At 38.8% G+C, this 15,532-nt stretch overlaps 2 protein-coding genes across 2 annotated transcripts; both read right to left on the bottom strand.

The window, feature by feature from the left end:
* Positions 1-4,791: 4,791 nt before the first annotated feature.
* Positions 4,792-5,363, bottom strand: LOC121258658. The gene is made up of 2 exons (XM_041160204.1): positions 5,169-5,363; positions 4,792-5,127 (listed from the first exon to the last, which is right to left on the bottom strand). Exons 1-2 carry the CDS (start codon positions 5,361-5,363, stop codon positions 4,792-4,794), a joined length of 531 nt encoding a protein of 176 aa, XP_041016138.1.
* A 7,675-nt stretch (positions 5,364-13,038) lies between these two features.
* LOC121258162 (HMG-Y-related protein B-like) lies at positions 13,039-14,202 on the bottom strand. Its single transcript, XM_041159549.1, has 2 exons — positions 13,983-14,202; positions 13,039-13,854 (listed from the first exon to the last, which is right to left on the bottom strand). The coding sequence occupies exons 1-2, from the start codon at positions 14,058-14,060 to the stop codon at positions 13,354-13,356; spliced, it is 579 nt and encodes a 192-aa protein (XP_041015483.1). The 5' UTR covers positions 14,061-14,202; the 3' UTR covers positions 13,039-13,353.
* Between the last annotated feature and the right edge of the window lie 1,330 nt (positions 14,203-15,532).

Below are 15,532 nucleotides of genomic sequence, written 5' to 3'. Positions count from 1 at the left end.
TGTAAAGTTATTTTACTGCTTTTTGTACAATTCTGGTACTTAATAAAGAAAGACATTTTATTTTCTTCGCTGCGAATATTATGTTGTACATTTATTGTATGTTGTACACACTTTGAGCACTGGTCGTTAGGGTGCGTGATCCGCGTGGTCATCATCCCGGTGTCACGAACTCTACAAAAATAACACGTGGGGGTCGAGGGCGCCACACAACCGGTACTTTGCAGCTTATCGAGGTGCAGGGGTCATGGCTACATATGGTTATTGGTTGAACGTGCGGCTTTCGCAGTGCACTTTCCATGCGGTGTCGGGGAGTACACAATTTGCCTCATGGTGCAACGGCGTGGGCTTGCTTTTTTCCTGTTCTAAAAACCCTAGGATATATGAAAGGCAGTGTGTGCAAGGCTGTGCATGAAGTGTATAAATAGACACAGTGACGTGCATGCGGAGGAAACGGATGAAGCCGTGCATGCATTGAAAAACAACGGACGCGAATCGTGTAGCACGTGGAGTCTGATAAGATCACATGGTTTGGGCTTTTTGGCCCATAAAAAAAAATTAGGCCTAATAAAAGAAAAATTTTAGAATTAGTGGGTCGGGTCGTTACACCTTAGCTGGTGGGGTTGGCTTCCAAGTTGGTGGCTGTTGGGCGAGTGGTTCCTGAGCTGAGTTGCTCTCGTGAGATTGGGCTGCCGAGCGGGTGGTTGCGATGGTGACTCCCGAGTGAAGTTGCTTTTGGGCAAGTGGGCTGCCTAAATGAGGGGCTGTGATGGTGGGCTACCGAGTCGGTGGCTGCGAGTGAAGTTGCTCCCGAGCTAGGGAGATGCCGAGCAGGCCTTCATCCAGAGCAAGGCCACAGCTAGTGGACCTTTCAGGAGCTACCTCCCCGGCGGGCGGAGGAGGTCGATCGTCTACAAAAACTGTTAGTGAGCCACTCAGTGGCCACCAGTAGGCGTGGCGGACTCGCGGCTAGCTGTCGTGGGCCTATCGAATGGTAGAGAATTCGTTAGAAGCACTTTGCTCGGCCACTGGAGATGGGGGCGAGTTGGTCAAAGACAGAAACCTCCAGCGGCCCCAAGTGGTGGCCACCGAAGGGTCAAGTGACTCATGGGAAATTTTCGTGAGCTTCTAGGTTACGTGGGGCCAAGTTTGGTCCCATGGCAGTGCATAGTGTACATGGCCGACTACTGCCACCACCGCTAGTTGACTGGGGTGCTCAACAACCACCTTAGGGATGGAAAACAGTGTCGACGAGCCGCTATGCTATGCAGACAGCCTAGCCAGGCGAAGGCAGGGCTGGGCTCTATACATTCGCCACATAGGAGGCTGCCATGGATAGGCATTGTGCGCAACCCCTGGGGACAGGGGTCGCGGTCGCTGAGCCAGAAACCACCGGCGATCCAAGCGGTGACCGCCAGCGGCTCAACTGGACGTGCAGCGCGATGCCGCAGGACGCGGGTGCACCTCGGCTTACTCCAGAGCACCGTGCATGCACGTCCAACACGCATGGCACACAGTGCCAACCCGTGTACTACACCCTGCCTTGTGGCTATTATGCACTTTTAGGTGCACAGTATTTGTCCACGAATGACTCAGAAGTGTAAGTGCCCAAGCAGTGTACTTTTTTATGTGATAGAGTGATTCGAGTGCAAGGGCAAGGAGTTCAGTAAGTCCATCGCCTGGGCGAGAAAGATTTAATCTTTCCTCGCCAATATCACCCATTTTTCATAAATGTAAATGTTAAAAAAATTGAGAATACTCATCTGGGAGATTGTTATCTATTCATCCGATAATTTATAGTGTGTCCAAAAATCGTCCTTCTCCTACCTCCGTCACAGAGAGGAAATCAGATCTCATAGACTACGCCATTATTGATGCACTAAAAATTACACAACAGGCCGAAAATGGGATAAAGAGTCATTCCCGGCCCATTTGGGCCACTTGGGCCTCGATTGGGGTTGTTAGGAACCCCCAGCAGTGTGCTAGTGTGGCTACACAGTGTCGATGCGTACGTCCATGGCGGTGAAATGCATAGAGAAAATAAGAGAAGATGGACACATGGGTTTACGTGGTTCGGCATAATGCCTATGTCCACGAGCGTTTGAGGAGGAGAAATCCACTATAATATTCTTGTTTACAATCTCTCATGTTCTCTCATTTCTCACTGTACATTAGTAGCTTTGAATATATTTACTGGAGAAAAACCCTTCGCTGGAGCTCCCTGTTTCGAGATTGAAGGAAAAGTCGAAGAGGAAGAAGAACTAAAGAAGAAGAAGATCCCTCTGAAGTCATCTGGAACCCCCCTCCCATTTATCTAATTGCTTTTCTCGCGTGCGCCCTTGTAGTGATAAGGCCAAGCTGTCTTGTGTGTCTGACCATGCCCCTGACAGCCCCATGCCTCATGTCGTCCCTTTCGCCTAGCAGCCCCCTTACACTCACATTACCTCCTGACCTGTCTGACAGCCTTATGCCTCCTGACCCTTCTAGTCCCCCCTCACAATTACATATCTTGTTTCACATGATACATGTTTAATATTATTGCATGAGGTTGTGCCAAAATCATCCCTAACTAGATTAATGCCCTGATTATATCAATTATGATGGATTATTAATGAATTTCTAGAAGTTGTGAGGAATCTCCATGAGTACTCAACAACACCTAAGTTTGTTGTGTACACAATAAATAAATACTTCCATAATTATATCCTTTTTGTTTCAAGGGACAGACACATTTTCATGATAACAATACCTTGGTCCCTTCAAATGACAATATATATTCACAATATAAATTCCTAGACTTGCTAGCAATCTTTCTAGAGCCATAATGACACATACATCCATAAACCACCTCAACTCATCTATATCATCCCAAATATTATTTAAGGGACACACTTGAGTATCCTATGAAGAAGTTATGATACAATATATGATTAATGATTATGTGATATAGAGGTAAGTTAGGCACCAAGAAAAAAAAAATATTATAGTCATACTTGTAGAGTTATCTAATCTCCATGTTTGTATTGCTTCTTTTTTCTTTAGAATAGCTAAGTCATACTTGTCTTATATTACTTTCACATTTTTGTATGTCAGTCAACCACTTTTGTCTTTATCTCTATCTTATCTTATTCCCCCCCCCCTATTCTTGGTAATGGATTTCTAATGGGCTAGACCCAATTCATTTTATATGCAAAAACATGAACTTAGGATTGTCATTGTCATCCAGTTAACAAGACTATGCATTGAAATATCCAAAGCATCAACAAAACTTGGCGAAGCTTTGCTACAAACAAAATTAGATGAGAACTCTTACGGCAAAGAAATCACCTACAAGGTCAAACTCAAATTCATGCCCATAAGAACTTCACAATCGTCAATAAATCTTCAAGAACAATTCAAGGAAAAAGTCACAACGCAATAATCTTAAAAGAAGAAAAAATGCGTATCTGGCATTCGTTAGAGCATGAGGTGAGTTTTATCCCCCTGTCGAAAGCTCTCTCTCAGTTATTCCTAGTCGCAATAAAAAACGCCAAAGTCCCACATTATTTAAGTATAACTATTGTATTGTTTTGGTCTCCTATATAAAGGTTGGTCTAGGAGGTCAAGACAATACAAAATACAGCTCTAATGAATTTAAATTCTTTTTGTATTTATAAATTTTAATTTATAATTTAAATTATATTATAATTTGGGTCGTGCGGTTTCGATCCCACTCTCCGGTACGGGGTAGGGTTGAAAACTCTTACCCCGCATGGTGCGGGGTGGGATCCACCCCGTCCCGCATCATGCAAGTATCACCCCTACCTCTCAAACAAATGTCTTCTAGTCACTCAAAAAAGATTGCAATCTATAAATCAAGTCAATAATGAATTTATCTACTATAAAAGATAGCTGACAATACTATATAAGTACGAGGTGCTTTTATTACAAATGAAGAGAGACTATATCGAAAGTATGGAACAAAGAACATTTTACTAAAGTTTTTTTTTCTCTACACATTAACTTTGGAAAAATGGTGATATTGTGTCAAGCAAATACAGTATGATAATTTTTTACAAATTTATTCACTAAAGCATTACTAACTACGAAATTCAAGAATTAATACTAAATATTAGGATGCATCAAGTTTATGATCTTTCAACATAAATAATTAAAGTTTTACATACTTTCAGGTGGAGCAAATGATTATGCAGGATTGTATTCTTTTTTCTTAGCAAACGTTCTTTCCATAAGGTGTTTTTCTTTTAAAGATTTTAATGAGATAATTCTAAAGAAAAATTATTCTCATCAGGCACTATTTACCACCACACACCTTATGAAAAATGCTCTACATCCTATGAAAAATACTCTCACACTCTATGAAAAAGCTATAGGTGTGGGGTGTGAGAGTAAATAGTGAATGATGCATAGCATTCCTCAATTCTAAAACATTAAAAGGTACGCAAAAATATTACACTCTTTTTCCTTACCAAAGCGTAGTGGTAGGGTTACTACCATTTTATTACCCATTTACTACTTATAATGTATTTATTTTTTTATCATTTTCTTTTAAGTATTTTTTTAACATCCTTTTTTTGAGAGGAAACATTCAAACATTTTATTAATAAGACCAAAAGGAAAAGAATACTACATAGTTGGAAATTCAACCAACTCAATCACTTCCTTAACTAGCTCAAGAGAACTCTTAGCTAGGCAGTGAGCAAAACAGTTGCCACTCCTAACAAAAACCACTTTCCAATGGTTAATTTCTAATAACAAAACTTTAGTATCATGTAATATCAATCCCACACAGTCTCAACGATCAAGCTGTTGATTCAGCCCTTTAACAATTTGTTGAGCATGACCTTCCAAGATCACAGGACTAAACCTCATGCCCCTTGCCCACCTAGTAGCTTGAAAAGCTCCTTGTGCTTCAGCTAACAGAGGATCCATAAAACCAGACTGAGCCAACTTCTTAGAAGCCACAATAGAACCCTCACAGTCTTGGGCCACCAAACCAATCCCAATCCTATCTTTAGCTATGTTTAGGGTTGCATCCCAGTTAATGTTAATGAAACCTATAGGTGGGGGGTTCCAATCAGGAAGATCAGCTTGATGCACCTGGACACCTTTCCTAGATGTGCACTGTACCTCCTTGAATTCTTCAAGGACTTTATAGTCTGCTTAGCAACCTTAGTGGGATGAGTGAAAGAGTCCTCAAAGATCAGTTTGTTTCTCCTTAACCATATTCCTCGAGCAATCACAGAGAAAATCTCCATAACATTATGATCAGAAAGGGAGTGCAATTTTTCAACCAATTCTTTGAAGCTAGCTGCTCTGTTAGTTCTTTTTTGAAACACAATAGGCCCTTGGCTCCAAACATCCATGGCAGAGGTACAGCTCCAAATTGATTCCTCCTCCCTACAATAGATAGGACACAGTGGAGAATCTACTGTCTTCTTCTTAAACAAGTTCAATTTTGTAAGTAACGATTCAAGGCATGCTCTCCACAAGAAAACTTTTGTTACATTTGGAATCTGAAAATTCTAGTAGTAGGTCCAATCTTTAGCCTCCTTTGGTCCCTGAGAAGATTGCCCCTTTTCCAATTCCAACAACTCCATCTGTTTATGATAAGCCATTTTCACAGTGAACATGCCATCCTTAGTTCCAATCCATATGAGTTTATCCCCTACACCCGAAGAACTGATAGGGATCTTGAAAACCATGTCAGAAACTTCAGTCCCAAGAACATAAACAACCAAATCTCGATTCCACTGCTTAGTCTCCATGGTAATCAACTCAGCAACCCGAGCCTCTTCATGCAAAACATGTACAGGAGAAGGAACCTTATAGTTGGAAGGCTTGGGCAACCACCTGCAATTCTAGATTTTAATGTCCTTGTGATTCCCTACTCTCCACTTAGATCCCTTCTCAAGCAAGCCCCTGGCATCACACAAACTTCTCCAAATAAAAGATGGGAGAGGTCCCACTTTAGCTTGGAAAAAGTCTGTAAGAGGAAAATATTTCAATTTAAGAACATGGGTTGCCAAAGAATCAGGGAAATGAAAAAGCCTCCATCCTTGCTTAGCCAACAAAGCTAAGTTAAAACTCTCAAAGTCTCTAAAATCCAAACCTCCTACCCCCTTGGCTTTTCCCATCTATCCCCAAGAAACCCAGTGCACCTTATTTTCATTTTGCATATGGCTCCACCAAAACTGCTGCATGATTCTATTCATTTCACTGAGTAAAGACTTAGGCAATATAAAAACCCCCATGCAATAGGTAGGAAGTGCTTGAATCACAACTTTCAATAGAATTTCTTTACCTGCCTGGGATAAGAACTTTGTTTTCCAATTACTGATTTTGCTTTTAATTATGTCCAGGATTCCTTTGAAAGCAGAAAACCTGGATCTACCTATTAGAGCAAGTAAACCCAGGTAGTTTTCATAGCTATAAGTACTTTGAGTCCCTGCAATGCTCAGTATATAGTCCCTAGTTGCCTTCTTTGTACTTGCACTGAAAAAGATAGAAGTCTTAGACTTGTTAAGTTTCTTACCTGAAGCATCCTCATATAGCAGCAGTATTCTGTTGATGGTAACCCACTATCTTGCATTTGCTCTACAAAATAGTAAATTGTCATCTGCAAAGAAAAGATGATTAATGCTAAGTTTGCCTCTACAGATATAAAAACCATGAATATCTTTGACTGCTTCAGCATGGTTCAGTAGACTACTCAACACCTCAGCAACAAGAATAAATAGACAGGGGGAAATGGATCCCCTGTCTAATGCCTCTTGTTGGAACAAAGCTTGCTTGTAGTGTCCCATTCACTAAGACTGAATAATAAACAGACGACATACAGTTCATGATCAGATTAATCCACCTCTGATTTAATCCAATTTTCACCATAGCCTTCCTCAAAATAGCCTACTTCACTCTGTCATATACCTTACTCATATCCAATTTAATAGTTATATAGTTTTGTTGTCCTCTACTTTTAGTAGATATAAGGTTTCGAAAGCAACAATCACATTGTCTAGAATCAGTCTTCCAAGAACAAAAGTACTCTGTGTAGAGGAAATGATTTGAGGAAGAACATTTTGAGTCTATTGGACAGCACTTTCGAGACAATTTTGTATAGAACATTACACAAAAAAATGGGTATGAAATCCATCATTGTTTTGGGATCTTTTAACTTGGGAATTAACACAAGACAAAACATAAAATTCTCATCATTACACATTTTTCAAATCCCTTTACAAAATATAATAAACAATTCAACTTTTTCAAATCTCAAAACTATAATAATATTAAAACATAATATTTTAAATTTTCAAACAAAACACAAAACTTTTATCTCACCTCCCAAACCTACTAGACTTCCTATCTGCATCCTTCAACATGACTGTTTTGCTCTTTGTTGCCATTTGACATTTTCCTCTTCAAGTAACCTGTCAATATCCTTTTGAAAAGCCTTGATTGCAGCTATATTGGAACCATAACTTAAGTTTTGCATTGTTGATAACTGATTAAGCTTGGACTGAGTTTCCTTCTTGTGTTGTCGTAGAGAGTTCTTGTTCCACTGAACTAGAGAGGCCCTACAATTCTTAAGCCTTTTCTGGACAGGGTTCAAGGACAGACCTTGCTGAGAGGAGTGATCATTCCAACTAGATTGGATGAGACTACTGCATTCCTCATGTAAATTCAAACTTGCTTCAAACATTAATAGCTTCTCTTTACTTCTACCCTCATGAGGCAATCTCCTGTACCCACCACTCAAGAACATCACAAGTGGACTGTGATATGAGGATTGGTCTGCAAGAGTGCATATACTGTAGTTATCAAACAAATCAGTGCATAGCATATTGCCAAAAGCTCGATCAAGTCTCTCCTTTGTGGCTGCCTTCTCTATTATTGCTCCAAGTAAACTTAGGTCTTTTATACCCTAAATCACTCAAGCCACACAACTCCACCAGATCTGAATACTTCCATTTGCTGGTAAAGCCTGATGACAGCTCCATACTTCTCATGATGATGCAATATTTCATTGAAGTCTCCAAAACATAACCAAGCCTTTCCTACCTTAGGTTTCATCAATCTCAGAAGATTCCAGCTATCAACTCTCTTGGCAGTTATAGGAGAACCATAAAAACGCGAGAGCAAAACCTCTTATTTAGACTCTACATGCTGAAAGAGAATAGAAATATGATTTTAAGGATATGACTCGAACTTCAAGTCAATGCTATTATTCCACAAAAAGGCAATCCCCCCACTCAAACCAATACTGTCCACCACAAAGCTAGAGTCAAAACCCATTTTATTTCTCACCTCTTCCACCATTTTCCTACCACACTTTGTTTCCATTAAGAAAACAAAATTAAGGCACTTTGTCTTCACTAGGAAGTGAAGTTCACAAGCTGTACGGGGGTTCCCAAGCCCCTTACAGTTCCAACTAAGGCCAATCATTATTGTTGAAGGCAGCCTCCACCAACTCAGTGTCAATGTTATCCACATCAAGTCCTTTTCCAGCCCTCTTTTTCTTAGCAAGTTCAAACTTAACCCCATAAGCTTATCACCCCCCCCCCCCCCCCCCACATTATCCTTCTTACCACAGCTTTAGTTCCCATAACCAAAGAGTCATCTTGATTTACCTCCCTTGCCCCTCTCTTTCATGTGGCACTCATTTTCTTTCTCTCTTCTACTTTTATATTAGGTAGCTCAGAACCAGAAAAGTCTAAATTGTCTTGGAGATTCACATCTGAGAGGATGTCATGTTTAGAAACCTTAATCATAGATGGGTTCAAGGACCCGAGACCAAAATGAAAACTGGTCCCTTCTTCTACATGTCCCTTAAGATCACATAAGGGAATATCTGTCTGCATACCACTAGCTGAAATTTCTCCCTCAACTGGTGCAGTCAAGATCTCTTGCTCAAGGAAATTATTGCAATTATTGCAATCTGTGTCCCTTTTTAACTGAATCGTGTCATTGTCAACAGTTATTGGAAATTCCTTGATTTGCTCCTGATTAGCATTCTTTCCATCTTTGGTCTCATTGTTGCTACGACAAGAAGCAAATGCCGCCCCTTCTAGTTGTTTGCACCATTAGCACCACCATACCTACGAGTTTCAAAGATCTTTGAGTTCATCGGTTGTGCCCTTAACCATGGACTAAATTGCGATGGAGTTGCATTACTACCCTGAAAACCACTCCTCTGCACTTGACATCCTTTTGCATTGTGAGATAGGATTCCACATTGAAAATAGAAAGACTGTAATCGTTCATACTTCATAGAGACCTAATATTTCTGGTCCTCCATCTGCACCCATTTACCACGTAACAATGGTTTGTTCAAGTCCATTACTACTCTGACCTCATGCACTTTCCCCAAGCCATTCCATCCGAATCAGATTCAACTTGTATCACATGACCAATCGAAGAAGCAAGACTCCTACCAATGTCTTCTGTCATTGCTGCCAGAGGCAGGCCATGTAACCGGACCCAAAAAGGCACAAACTGAAATTTCACTCCACTCAGCGGCATGGTTTCATCAACCTCTTGAAGAGAGACTAGGTTTCTATCAAAAAACCACGGTCTCCCTCCAAGGACTCTATCTTTATCAGTAAGAAACTGGAACTGGATAAGATATCTATGGTCCCCAAGAGCCTAAAACTTCACCCATCCATCCAACCTCCATATTTGAGCCACCGACGCGAACCGAACGGCCACGTCAGGAACCGGTGGAGAATCGATCAGCATGCGGTGGCAATTTGAAGAAACCGACATTCAGCGATTCAATCCTGATTTAAAGCAGGACCAGACCGCTGAAACGACCGATATAATAAAACTTTTTTTTTAATATACCCTTATCAAAACAAAGCCATTCCACTTAAGTTTAAGTGGAACGGTATCGTTTTATAACTATAAGTATTACAAGAGATAATGGAAATTGCGTCGTTTTATTATGAACATAGGGAAAAAAAAAAGTCTGAAACAACCTTCTTCTTCTTTCCCAGCCTCTTCTTCCCTCCCAATTTACTCTACAATCTCTCTCTCTCCTCTATAACTCTTTCTCTCTAAGTCTATCTCATTATTCTCTCAGTGGATAATCACCGCCAAGGGAACCGATGCTGACCGCAAACCGCCAGAGAATCGCCTCGATCGGTTTCCTCCTCCCCATCGACTGGTCACAGTCGGTGGCTCTCCCATTTTTTCTGACGTCGGTCGGCATCGGTTTTGCCCAAAAATTGCGCCGACGCCGTCAGTTTTCACCCCTAATAGATAGTTTGAGGTTCTCCCATCTCTTTGTTAAATCCTCCTTCTCCATCACCATTCTCACGTAAGAAAATCACTCTAAAACTCTCATGGGGAGAGACTTGCACCCTTGCACAAGCAAGGATACTAGAACCTTACTCAGTCTCTAGAGAGAAAGAGAAGGCACTCCAGTCATTTTTTTAACATCTTTAATCATTAAGAAAAAATTAAAAATATATATAATTTTACTAATAGTCAATTCCTTAACCATTAATTAAAAAAAAATCAAATATAGAAAGAGTAATAAATAGGTGGTAGGAGGGTAATAACTCTATCATTATTCTTGTTGTAAATGTATTATGCATTTAGTAAAGGGAAAATCTTTTGACCGGTACGTCTAACTTTGGGATGAAAATAGCCTCCAATAGGCGCCGACCACGTAGCCCACTCATTTCACTAATAATGGGACGCAACGCACCGAAGCAAAGCAAACTCTCGTCTTTTTCTCTTAAAGCAAACTTCCTTTAGTTTCTCACTAGGGTCTCTCTCTTACCCTCATCGAAATTATTTCATCACCTTCAGTTCTAAGTCGTCTCTCTCGCAACCAAACAACAGGCAACAAAAACATTTCGAAAACGGTTTCCTTCACCAAAACTTCTCAGCAAAGTTGCCATGGGAGAATTTCATCATTCATTTACAAAAAAAATATAATATAAAATCTGGATGGTTTTTGTGTTTCTTTCTTGCATTTCCTCTAGTTTTCTCAACAAGCATTCTCTTGGAGAAGAAATGGTAGAATTGCAAAAAAGAAACAAAAAATGAACACAAGTTAGAAATTCAGGGAACTCTTCTGCAATTAGAACCATCAAATTTCAGCTATGAAAATCACAAACAAGAAATGAAACGTATTCGGAGAGAGAGAGAGAGAGGACATTTCTTAGTAATGGAGCTTAGAAAATAGACAATGGAGAGGTCTCCCCATGTGAATCAGAGAGAGAGAGAGAGAGAGAGAGAGAGAGTGTGTGTAATGTGTGAAAATGAAAGGAAATGGCCCAAATGGATTTTCTAGTTTCTCCCTGTTTCTCTCTCTCATCCCATTCTCTCTCTCTCTACCTGCAACTTCTAAGTTATAATATGAGAATTGAGGAAGGGAAAATCTTCAGAATGGTTGTGGTTATGGCGTCAGGCTGTTGGCGTGGGAATGGTTGAGCAGCATTGGGAGATAGCAATGGATAGCAAAAGAAAAGGGAAAGACGTAGGGTATTTTAGGTGTTCTGATGTAGTCATCTTCATTGTGTTACAATGTATATTGCTGGCGTGTCAATACTTTATTGGCTGCTGATCTAAAGGCAAAACCAGTCATGACCGCTCCAAAGTAGAACTGTTTAGTAAATGACCATTTAGTTTTTTCTTAAAATTTTCACTCATTCATGTAGTAAATATCTTAGTATTCATAAATTCAATAATGTAGCCAATTGATTCATGTATTACCCTTCTATATTCCTTATCTCTGAAGTTTTTATAAATTAAGCCTTGAGGAGCATTAATAACATATAAAAAGTTTGAGATAAGTAATATTGAGTTTCAAAAAAGTTAGTTCTAGATATGACAATCTTCTTCTCTCTAACTATTCTCTTTTGTTTTTACAATATTTGATGGATAATAATTTAACTCCCATCTCTTTGAATTGCATATTCATGTAACATCTTAGAATTTGTAAATCTATTAACATAACATATTGATTCATGATTAATGTTAAATATAAATCTTAAATAGATAAGTCTCGCATAGATTTTTTTGTAAAGATTTAGATCTTAGTAAAAAAAAATTTATACTTTTTCATGATTGAATCTATTTTTTTACAAAGAAACTAAGCATGATTTGTCTATTTAAGATATGTACAAATTATTTCTAACATGAATTTGTTTACATTTCGAAAATTTAAAAATTATATAACAATTACATGTTAAAAGATAAAACATTCTTAATTCAAAAAAGTAGACTACCACTATCCCTCATTTGGCCTCGAATTAAAAATTCAATTTAATTGTCATCCCCAAATAGTACCAATTTAATACAAAATATAATAATTTATTAGGAAAACACAAACTAAAGTGACTTTTTTTACATATCGCCGTGGGCGCGAGAGAAGCTTATCCATTACAAAAGTCTTCAATATTGTTTTCATTTTTCCTCTTGTCAGATTCGGACTGTAATTGCTAAGATACGGTTGGATAGTGAATTAAAATAAGAAATTTAATATATATTAGTTACTGATTAGTCTCACACTCTATATTTACAGTAATAACTTACTTCATTGAAAATATAAATACTTTTTATACAATATAAAATAGTAAATAATAACTAATAACTAATAAAAAATTTTCTTTCTTAAGGTAAAAATTAAATAAAATATTATTAATATTATTTTTAAATATTATTATTATTTTAAAATTAAAAAAAAATTTATTTATTATATTTTATATAAAAATTTTAAAAAATTATAATACTTAAATGAAATGAATTAAAAAGTTTTATATCCAATTCTCTCCCTATTTGAATTGAAAAATATTCTTAAATTATCTCATTTTATTATTATAAATTTCATAAATTTTAATATAAAATATAATAAATAATTTAAAATTTTCAAATTATAAAATAAAAATAATATTTAATTTAATTTTAAATTTTTACCCATCCTCATCTCAACTTTTAACTACCCTTTTATTTAAGATGTCTGAAAAACAAACATACAAGACAAGTTTGGATAAGAAAGAAGACAATCACGAAATAGAGACGGTGAAAAAGTAATCAGAATTGGTCGAATCATGATTCTAAACAAAGCCTAAACAGCCGCTGCACAATTTACATGCAATTACAGTCCACATTATGACGTTACAACCCCAACCACTTAAATTTAAAAAAAAAAAAAAAAAAAAGAGAAGAACCGACAAAAGTCAGAGAGAGAGGGAGATTAAATAAAGAAAAACAAAAGTGGAGAAACATAAAGATAAAGCTAAAAATTAAAAAACATCAATTAGCAGAGAACTAATACACCTAATAAAAAAGAGTCTCTCTCTCTCTCTCTCTCTCTCTCTCTCTCTCTCATGTCTCTGATCTAGCTCAACACCCAACTGGTGCCACAGCCGGCTTCACCTTCGGCGGCCTTCCTCTCCCTCTAGGCGCCCCACCAGCAGCCGAAGCCGGAGCCGGAGCCGAAGCCGTCTTGGCCTTCTTGGGAGGACGGCCACGAGGCCTGCCACTTCCTGAGGATGCATTCTTCGCTTTGGGCGGCGGCGGTGGTGCGAAAGGATCTCTCGGTTTGGGTGGACGACCTCGAGGTCTGGGCGGCCCGACTCCGACCACGGTTCCGGATGGGACCGTCGCCTTGGGCTTCGGTGGGCGTCCGCGCCCACGCCTCGGAGGCGCGTTAGGGTCGGGCTTCATATAGTTGTTTTGGACCAGGACGAGCTTCCCACTCTGTTTCAGCTGGTCGAGGTGGTGCGAGAGCAGGGTCGAGTGAGCCTCCGGCAGATCCGTGTAAGTCGACTCAATATAACTGGATATAGCCGACTTGTCCGAGCCATTCTTGTCGTTCAAAGCCTCGATGGCAGCCATAATCATCTGGAAAACACAAAAGTAACTCAAATTCATAAAACCTAGCTGAAATCAAACAAGAAAACCCCCCGAAAAAAGCGTTTGCATAGTAAGAACATAAAAGCTACAGAAAATGGAAGAGAAATTGATGGTACCTCAGGGTACTGAGGGAGAGAAGCAGCTGGGGTAGGAGGTTGAGCTAGTGGAGGGTTATGGATTTCTTCTGTTGCCATGGGAGCTTTCCTAGAGGAAGAGAGAGAGAGCGCGCGCGCGAGTAGAGAAGATGGGACTGTAGGTTTGGTGTGAGAAGAAAAGACGCAAGTGGAGTGGACGTTAAAGGGGTTGGGATTTTAAAAGGGTGTTTCTTGAGGTTCGGATCGAGGGACTGGGGAAAAGGAAAGAATGATGAGCGCCTTCCTGGGTTGAGAGATCGGACGGCCAGGGAGTGTGAGTTAATGCCGAGAGTCAGACGGCAGAGATTCGTCTATTCCGGATCACACGGATCGATGATGTGGACTAGGACTCGTTTGGAGTTATAAAAGACGAAGTTACGATCAGGTCCCTCATTTTGAATTCCATCTCTTCAAGGAAAGCGTCACAGATCCAGCATCCGACTGCGAGAAGTGGGACCCGCTGGAGTTTAACTGTGGTGATGTTTTCTCGTGTCGGATATGTATAGTTGTATACGTGTCTGCATTGCGGCAGCGTGTTATAAGGATCAAGGGTTAGGAAGTGACTGTTGAGTTAACTCGGCGTCACGGAAATGCACACCAACGAGCACAGCAATCAGCATGAGCGGCCCAGCCCTATGCACAAAAACATTATGGTCAAAGTAAAAATTCAATTCATTTGGTCTCATTTGGTAAGATGTTTTTGTTAAAAATTAAATAAAATATTATTATAATATAATTTTTAGTATTATTATTATTTTAAAATTTTATAAAATAAATTATTTATTATATTTTATATGAGAGTTTGAAAAAATTATAATAATAAAATAAGATAGGTTGCGTATCCAAACAGAGCCTTAATATTTCTATTAGATTTTGATATTAGTATTAGTCATTTCATTTCAGTAGAAAAGTCATATATGATACTAATAGAAATTCATTTTAAAATATTCATATTAAGAAAAACTCTAAATACAGACATTAAATGTGTAGCCACCACGAGCACAATAGTACAGGTGGATTAACAAAACGGGGGCATCTTAATAATTTTTTAAAATGTATTTAATAGTTTGGAAACGTTAGGTATTTTGGTTGTCTTAAGCTCTCATGTATATCTAATTCTCATTACCATAAGATAGTGAATCGCTTGATTGTGTATGACTAAAATATCGAGCTAAATGTGTATAGAAAAAAAGAGCCATTTAACAACAATGGATGCCAATTATTCGCTTTACCAATCTCCAGAACAGCAACCACCATTTATACACTCATTTTTTAATGGTAGCACTTGCTGAGTTAAAGTTATCATGTAATTCATGTAACGTACATGCTAATTAATCAAACAAGAGTAGAAAGTCATTTTTTTCAATTACATGCATTCTTTCTCAATGAAGAAGGTAAATCTATGTAAAGTCTTTTTGGTAGTGTATAAAACACCTTCATAGTGAATTTTGGAATTAAGTTTTAGGGTGCGTTTGGTTACCAAACTCACCTTAACTCATCTCAACTCATCATTATAATTTTTTCAAATTTCA

Source organism: Juglans microcarpa x Juglans regia, chromosome 3S (assembly GCF_004785595.1).
Source record: "Juglans microcarpa x Juglans regia isolate MS1-56 chromosome 3S, Jm3101_v1.0, whole genome shotgun sequence".
In the NCBI taxonomy this organism is placed as follows: domain Eukaryota; kingdom Viridiplantae; phylum Streptophyta; class Magnoliopsida; order Fagales; family Juglandaceae; genus Juglans; species Juglans microcarpa x Juglans regia.
This window is presented reverse-complemented; position numbering and strand designations above follow the sequence as displayed.

Coding starts and splice junctions, on each gene's coding strand:
- LOC121258162 (XM_041159549.1), bottom strand. CDS start 14,060: ATGGCAACAGAAGAAATCCATAACCCTCCACTAGCTCAACCTCCTACC. Junction 13,855..13,982: donor CTCTCCCTCAGTACCCTGAG/GTACCATCAATT, acceptor TGTGTTTTCCAG/ATGATTATGGCTGCCATCGA.
- LOC121258658 (XM_041160204.1), bottom strand. CDS start 5,363: ATGGATGTTTGGAGCCAAGGGCCTATTGTGTTTCAAAAAAGAACTAAC. Junction 5,128..5,168: donor CTTTCACTCATCCCACTAAG/GTTGCTAAGCAG, acceptor GAATTCAAGGAG/GTACAGTGCACATCTAGGAA.